The sequence below is a fragment of the Echeneis naucrates genome, chromosome 15 (genome assembly GCF_900963305.1).
Source record: "Echeneis naucrates chromosome 15, fEcheNa1.1, whole genome shotgun sequence".
In the NCBI taxonomy this organism is placed as follows: Eukaryota; Metazoa; Chordata; class Actinopteri; order Carangiformes; family Echeneidae; genus Echeneis; species Echeneis naucrates.
This window is the reverse complement of record NC_042525.1, coordinates 11,519,032-11,527,695: the sequence shown is the minus strand read 5'-3', so window position 1 is coordinate 11,527,695 and position 8,664 is coordinate 11,519,032. Positions and strand designations below refer to the sequence as shown.

Sequence of the window (8,664 nt, the reverse complement as noted above, 5' to 3'; positions counted from 1 at the left end):
CGATACTAGAAAACACACACATATATATATGGTGTCTCTGTTTAAATGTACACAATCAACCTTATAAGCTCAGCCACTGTTCTCCTGAAACAGAAATATCAGCCTCACCCTCAGGGGATATGTCTTAGTCAAGGCCATTGGGAAGCCAGAGAAAGGGCCTCAGAGCACATAGTCCACATTATACGGTGATAGCAGTGCGACATACAGACACATGATGCCTCAGAGGGATGGAGCCTGACTGACAGGTGCTCCTTTCCCCGAATTCAACCACCTGTCAGTCTGTGCTCAGTGTCTGGAACCAGCCTACATAACAGGAGACAGGAGAAGTGCTCCCATGTGGATTCCTCATTTTAATGGCTTTTCTGGTAACAAAGACATCATTGAAGTCAGTATGCAGTATATCAATAATTCTTTTCAGTAGATATGTTGCTTTCAGCAGACCATTACAGTGACTGTAGTACATCTTTGTCATATGAAAGAATTGAAACTCATCAGCAGAAAAAATCATCATCTGTTCATCTTGTTTGGGGCGTTACACTTAATTTTCAAACCAGTGCAAACTGATTCAAACTGATCATATGTATGCAACAACAGCATTTACAGAGTGAGGCCGAGAGCTGCAGCGCATGCAGCTCCTCTGTTCTCTCCTCATCTCAGTGGGCTCCACTTAAATGCCTCAGAGACATCAGTCACCTTTATGGGTTATATGTGGACTGTGGTCCCAAGCTGTGCTCAGAAGTCTCCTCTCTTATTACAATGTCTTCTTTGGTTTGGAGCTCTGTGACAAAGGCCCCTTTCACAGGCGCTGCATGTCTCCTGAGTTCGATTAGCTTGGAATTCCACAGCTACGGATGGCAGGTTCCAGAGACCTCGAGGCGGATGTGAGGCCAATGACGAAACATGGTTTTCTTGCCTCTCTCTCTAACAGTACTGTACCAATGATAGAGTCAAGGTGCTCTATAAGCTCTCATTACTCATTAGATAAGTTTTAAAGGACTTATAACTTGAATTTAATTGCTTTATTAGTAGTTACCAAATTGTGTACTGATGACTTATTTATTAGTCAAGGTTTAGATTTATGGCTTGCAAAGAACATCTTGTTAATAATACAGTTATGAATTTTGGTCATTTTAATCCGTAACAAGTCTGCAGTTACATTTTGTTAGATTATTGGCTATGGGTCCAAAATTTCAGTTGGTTAGAGGACTCTTCTGATAAACTAAAGCTAAACAGCATCTTAAATATAATAAGTTATTAAATCCATAGTTTAGCCATTACAACGAATATATATATATATATATATATATATATATTATATAAGTATAGAAGGTAACTTATCAGAAAGCAGTAATTTCTTATTCTTATTAACAATGTAGCAATTTATGGTCCTTTTCAAAAGCTTGTCCAGGTTAATCTTGTTTTTCTTTCCCTCAACCAATGCATATACAAACTCAGTGAAGAGATTTCCATAGACAATGACAATAACTACATATAAAGTAAAATGTCACTTTTAATATGTCGTACTGTCAATGATGGAAGGATAGTTGAAGTAATAGTGACTGATACCCATTGTCCTTTTAGTGGCTCTTATTTATCTTTGAAGGATCTGATCCAGAAGTCTCTGAAAAACAAGAGAAACAATGGTATCATTAACTTGTCTAATTGAAAACACATCTATCTGCAGTCAAACCTCCCTTCCTTCAGTCTCTTAAGAGCAGATTGGCATCACAGAGTAGTGACTCCTGCTGCTAAACTGGCTTTTAGTTCCACCAGCCTCATCCCTGATGTGGCAAAGCCAAGCTAGGGAGAATTATTCTAACCTGTTATCTGACCACGCACCCTCCCTACTATCCTATCACCTCTCTCTGACAGGCCCAACAGCTGGAATCTAATTTCAGCCAGCGTTCAAAACTATCACCCTCAATGCTGCACTATCACACTGTACTGAGTCAGCTCTGGGCTCCGCTACTCTGATGTGTGCATGCTGGATAGTTTCTGACAAAAAAAATAAAATAAAATAAAAATACTGACCACTGTGGCACACACAAGTCAGTGTTTATCTAGGAGCAACATGTTCCTTTTCTTCCAATCTCACTGTGGTTAAGCTTGGTTAATAGCTTCGTTTGAGAGGTCTCAAGGTCATACTGGCATCCCAACAGTACTGCCTGTCCCATTTTCCCAAGAAATGAAAAAATTCTCTTACAAATCTATTTGACATCATACGTAGCCCTTTGTTTGGCTGTGTAAGTAAACCCCACAGCTCTAATGTACAGAGTCTAAGCATTTTATATGAAATAAATATATCATGATGTCCCAGTTTACCTAAACATTGGAAATTGAAAGAGAGGCCAGTCAGATTTAGAACATCTTGAAAAATGTCTTGGTAAAAATGCATACCCACAAACCACACACATACGCGCACCAAGTGAACCTCCCAGGATTGTGTAATTATCTGCCAGGGATTGGAACTATCCCTCCACGCTTGTCACATGTCAACTGACTGACAGCGATTTCATTGTTGTGGTTTGGTTATAATGGGAGAGTGATTGAAGGCTCACCCACAAGCAAAGCTGAATGGATCTGTCTGACACTGCATGCCCTTAATATATCACTCATTTTTCATTTTTGGAGGATGTGAATTATGCCTGTTATACAGGTTCTGTGCATCATTATTTCTATGTGATATTTTGTCTCTAAAGTGCTGAAAGCCAAAATTACACTGTGGCAAGAAAAATGGGCTCAGTTGCGATGAAGTGATGATTTAGATCTGGCACGAATCATAAGAAGGTTTGTTTACGTTTTTTTGATCTGGTTTTCAACAAAAACATTCCATGTAGGATATATGAAAAGTAAATAGAGCCAAATGTCAAAAGCACAGCAATGTTGGGACAGGCTAGGGTTATAAATGACAGCGGATGCAGTTTTGGCAGTATAACAGTGACCTCTGCTGGATAATACTCATTTAACTTCTTGGGACCATGCTGGAGATAAGTGTTCCTCAAATAAAATATATATATATTCATGAGTACGGTCAAATGCTTTGCCATAAAGCACACTGTGCAAAAACCCATTGGGAACATAAGACGACTCCAGTCGGCCTAGTTTACTGAACAGCATTTGGCCTTACTGTCTATACATTTTTTAAATTTGAACTGTAATATTGTTTTTCAACATTGGAAAGTTAGGATAAAGAAACTTTTGAGGCTTAGTTAGGTTTGGGTTCTGTGCATTTGTCTGTATTCTATATTCCACTGAAATACATTTGAAGTTGACAACTTTCATGTTCAGTAAAAAATGTTTTGAATTGCAAGAAAATTCTAACTACCTTTTTGAAGACCTCTACTCGCAATCTGTTGGTTTGTGATACAGCTCTCCTTTTCTCCTCCTCTTTTTTCTTTGTCACCTCTGGCAGCTTGTTGTAAATCCTATAGACACAGCAAAAAGGCAAATTCATATGGGGCAGGGGGATATGGTATCAGAAGTCAGAGGGTAGCCAGACTATTGCAACAGATTGCCATGCTCGAGACAAGGAATTATCTGGTGGGACTGCAGCCTGAAAAACCTGGATCCACTGATAAACAAGTCTCACACAGGCTCCTTTTCCACTCCCACAACTTCAGCCAATTTGTTAAGAGATCCTCCAAGTCAGATAGAGTTGCTTTGAAAAAAATTACAATGGGCAACCATCGCCCGATCAGGTGTGCCTTTCCAGATAAGGAAAGGGGGAAAAAAACGATAAGGTATCCCAAAGGCAGCCCCAATCTCCTGTTGAGACATTTGGTCATCAAACATCTGTTGTGTATATATAGTATGTGTTTGTATGTGAATATCTGTCATACATGTGCCCAAGGCATGCATTCATTGCAGATATGACAAGTATGATGGATTTAGCAGAATATGTTGAATAACCAAAAACCAAAAAAAAAAAAAAAAAAGAGAGAGAGAGACGGTGACATCATCTGACGTGGGTTGGGGTGGTAGAACTCACCGTCTGGACCTTAGCTGCATCTCTCTGCCTGATATAGACCTCTCTCTAGGCTTGAAAAGGTTATCTAGGACACACACACACACACATACAAACACAGGCACACATTGGAATAACAAATAAGAATTAATATGTAAATGAACACTGAGGCCTGGGTCTGATCTCTCTTCTTCAGACAGTTACGACAGACAGACCTGGGACAGAGATCAGTGCGAGATTTTCAGGTTTACTTATAGCTCTGATTACTCAATGTATTACTACTCCCTTCTTTATTCATATTTCACTCAAGAGTTTGGCTGTAGGGTATCCAGTCCAGTTGGACTTGGACCGCGAGGACAAAATGCTGTAAACTATCTGCTGTGATGAAAGAATAAAAAAAACAAAACAATAAATAAATAAATAAATAAAAATAAAAACCACTAAAAACAAAAACAAACAAACAAACAAAAAATAACTCATCATATAACCAGAATGTATTGAACGAAGTTTCATGTTACCCTGTCTATGGAGAATATCAACTTTTCAAAATGTTATATTTTTTCCTCAAGTGCACAACAGAGAATCAAACATTTGAATTAAAGCTGGTGAGAGAATTGATGGATGCTGTGTTCTCCCTTCAGCTAAACAAGACTGTCAGTGGTTGTAAGACTGACAGCTTCAATGTAAGACAAAGATTATCTGGCAGCATCTCCTGCATAGCAACCATAATCTACTCTGAATACTGAATATAACAATGTCTCATACACCAGGATATAAGCCAGAATGTGGAGTATTATTATGTTAATCTGTTGCATACAATTACTACCTCTTAATGGAAACCAGATAATTAAAGGTATTTCTGCGTCTTACTGGTTATAGCATTTGATAAATGCTCATTTAAAGGAGACATTTAGCATTTAAATGAAATGTTTTTCATGATCAGTATGCTAGATCTAACATCTCTATCATTTCTGGGACCTTCTTTCCATTTTGGTGTGCCTTAGGTTTTTGCTTGATCTTATCTAATCTAATGGATTCATATTTATTGTTTTCTTTTTTCTGCTACAACATCCTTTATAAATGTTTGTTGGTTGCATGTTTCACACTTTGCAGGGGAAAAGTAGGATAGTTCATTACGTTCTTAACTTGCTGATTTTAACTTGTGTGTGTGTGTGTGTGAGAGAGAGAGAGAGAAAGAGAGGGCCCTCCATGAAGAGCATTAAAGATGAACATGCTGTGACAGATTTGTAGTACTCAATAATGACCAGCAGAGAGCAAAGTTGGATAAAAACCATTAAGCTTTGTAGGGAATATCCAACCACCCCCCCACCCTCGCTCCCCCGACCCCCAACCACCAAGTCATGTGGGGGTTGCTGACACTAGGGTGAATTTTACAGTTTAGAGGTTTCTTATTTAGTAGATGGCTATTTGTCTGCAGTCAGCTCCACCCACTGCTTTCTACAGGGTCGATGTAACGACAGACGGGTCGAAGATTGATGTGGTAGATGAGGGCCTGCTTTGAATTGATGCCTGGGAGACTTTTTCATCTTCAAATGCAAGAATGTGACTTGGGTACTCTTGTTACCAGTGCTGATGACACACAGCATGAGCTGTGCTGCCATAATCATTGTGGTCTGAGAGCAACACTGATATCCTCTGATTCATTTACTTTTTGGCAAAGCAGTAACAGATTCTGTAATCTCTTCTATTTTTGCAGGTTTCAGAGTTGCTGAACTTACCACTAAGTGGGTCTGGGGTGGTGCAATTCCCCTTTCGTTTGCTACGTTCCTCCCCAAGGCCTTGCACCCAGTCTGGATTGGAATCCTGGAGTGCTCTTCTTCTCCTCGCCCTCCGCTCCAGCCTCCTCACCCGACCCTGAGATCTGCTGATGAAGTCTGGCTTGAAGAGCTCCAGCGCCTCCTGGGGAGGGGTGAGAGATTAACCATAACCTTGGAGAATCCTTTTCACATCCTTGTAATAGCTGGGAGGTGTAGGCAACATGGTAATACCATGCTCAGCTTTTGTGAGGATAAAGGTAAGAGATCTTTACCCACAAGGAGGATATGAATCCTTCTGAAAACCCTGATAAACTCACTAGTTCGTTACGCCTCACGATACTGATACAAAACTTAGTTAAATTACCCGAAAAGACAAAGAGCAAAAGAGAGATGAAGTCTTTGAAAAAAGAAAAAAGGGAGAAATGCTGTAGTTATTAAGGATTTTATTAAATTCTTTTGAGTTGGTGTCAAATGCAAACTAAGGGAGAAAAAAAATCCTTGCGATGACACTGCTGTCGTGATCAACAGTGAATGCATTAGACTTCTCTATGTAGTAAATCTTAATTGAAATCATCAAAATTATCATCCCCAAGGTTTTCAAGTTCCATATGGCACATAAGCTGCACTTTCCCACACCAGCTCTTAGACCATGTGTGGTTGCACTGTGTATCAAACAGCTGCTCCTGATATTTCTTGTGTGGTGGGCTGATATTATTCCTGCTTCTGTCCTCTATGTAACCATTGTCAGCAGCTGCACTGATCTTTTTCGTATTTCTAAACTTTGACTGATCAAAAGTAGCAGAATAAATATAAATTAAGATATCAACGTAAAAAAATTAACAGTGGCTTTTTAAACATTTAGTTCCTTAGTATGATTTTGTATAGTAAAATAAAATGGTTAAATGATCATGTTTTTATAATAATTCAAAAGGTTTCAGTTGAATCTTTTGCTGTCCATCTCGGTGTGGAATTTGCACAGCTGTCATGATGATGACGATAATATGTGGTAAACTTACAACCTTCCTTGTGAACCAATTTTACAATTTTTTCACGCAATAACACCTCAACCATTTCCATGAACCCATTCTCTTCAATGATGAAAGCTCTAAAATAAAAGTGCACCGTGGCTTGGATTTTCATAGAGAATACCTGATTACATGAATGGTTTTAGTGAACGCTAGTGTTTGTTCATATTATGTAGAAAGATCTTTGAAAGAAAAAAAAAAGGGACAGGAAAGTTGGTCCTACCTTCAGACTGAGAGTATTGGATGTGTCTTCCCCAGAGTCCAACTTCACTTGGCAATAATGGTAAGAAGCCTTATCCAAAGTATTGACTTTTTGAGGTTTTGTGCCATATTCCTGTTGTTCTTGTGTGTTGTTGTCAGTCACTGTCTTCTTGCTCCATATTCTGGAGTCCACTTCAGAGACAGAGAGACAAAGAAATCAATGTGTGAAATTCAATTTAGCTAGCAACATTTATCAAAGAAAACATTTATGTTGTTTTTTGAGTGCTTATTGTTCTTTTTTATAGTACTATAACAAGATAGCAACATTTAACCATTACCCAAACACACAACTCAAAGATAGAAAAAAAAAAAAAAAACAGATGGAACATGAACGTCATCCATGAATAATGTAATAGGCAGTCCACTCATGCTGCGCCTGTGACTCCATTCCTCTGCCTTTTATGAACTACGCCAATGCCTTGACCATGTGGCACACAGATATGAGAGACACATAGCAATATACAACTGCAGGTCTGCATGTGTTACCCTTAAGGTGAGTCAATGAACTCACCAATTAAGAAGTTTAAGAAACAAGTAGAGTGCAATCGTAAGCGGAGAGAGTAGTTTCATATTTGAAGTGTCGGTTTTCTTGTGGGAGCCATGTGAAGAAAGCAGGTAAGACTGAGTTCGCTGTAGGCTGAAACATTTTAGATTACATTTTTTGAGCTTTGTGACATGCTCCAACAATACTATAAAGGCAATCTCACAGCATGTTAAGTACAGTAACTATGCTGTATATAATTTATGGTGTTGTATGGCTCACAATAATATACATACATTTATTCATCTTTCCACCAAACCTTAAAACTAAAGAAGTTACCTCAAAATGTGGGGGATATACTCATTTACTCCTCTTAGTTAATGTTAGCATAGAACCAGAAAAGAGGGAATTAGGTCAAGCTGGACTAGTTTCTGGCTGTGTGCAGCAACAATGAAATGAAATATTACCTGAGGTGTACAGATATTATTGGCAGATACTCTTATTTATTTAAAATCCCAGATAGTTTTTTCCACCCAATTCTCACTTCTCCTGTATTTCAGTCTTTAAGATAAGCAAAGATAAGCTAAGTGATATTTATGGTAGTCATAAGTGGTAAGGATATCTACTACACAGCTAGAAGATATAAATGCAAACATTGCAAAGCTATTCTCTCTGCAGGGCACAAGTGAATACAGTAGCTGCCTCTATAAGATGAAACATGCAATAATGCCAAATGCTTTGGGCCCAATTTGTGACCCTGAAGTAGTAACAATTAAAAAATTTTGCTCCTCTGACAAAAAGACATACTATTTCTGATATTACATATCAGGAGATCCTGAGAAAGATTCCTCAAATTCATGCAAATCCAGTCTATCTTTAGATTCGCAACCCAGTGTTAATATATTCAGCTGCTGTTGTTAAATTCAGATTTTATATAGAAGTGTTGAAGTTCAGAAGAGGACAAATGAAAATGTTTGTTCTCGATTTAAATTTTCAGCCAAAATGAGTGCATGCAAGTGCCAGGGATTTTGTCTACACATTGTGAAAGTACAGTAGAAGTGCGCTAGGTGGCTCCGGGTCTTTTAGCTTTCCCTAAAATATAAATCCAAAGGTGAGAAAGAGGTCACCAACTAAGACCTCCATGGCACCACATTC

At 38.6% G+C, this 8,664-nt stretch overlaps 1 protein-coding gene across 1 annotated transcript; it reads right to left on the bottom strand.

Annotated features, from left to right (window-relative positions):
* Positions 1-1,522: 1,522 nt before the first annotated feature.
* On the bottom strand, positions 1,523-7,815 carry LOC115055797 ((E2-independent) E3 ubiquitin-conjugating enzyme FATS). The gene is made up of 6 exons (XM_029521822.1): positions 7,806-7,815; positions 6,991-7,160; positions 5,704-5,884; positions 3,989-4,052; positions 3,326-3,425; positions 1,523-1,621 (listed from the first exon to the last, which is right to left on the bottom strand). The coding sequence occupies exons 1-6, from the start codon at positions 7,813-7,815 to the stop codon at positions 1,592-1,594; spliced, it is 555 nt and encodes a 184-aa protein (XP_029377682.1). The 3' UTR covers positions 1,523-1,591.
* Positions 7,816-8,664: the final 849 nt, after the last annotated feature.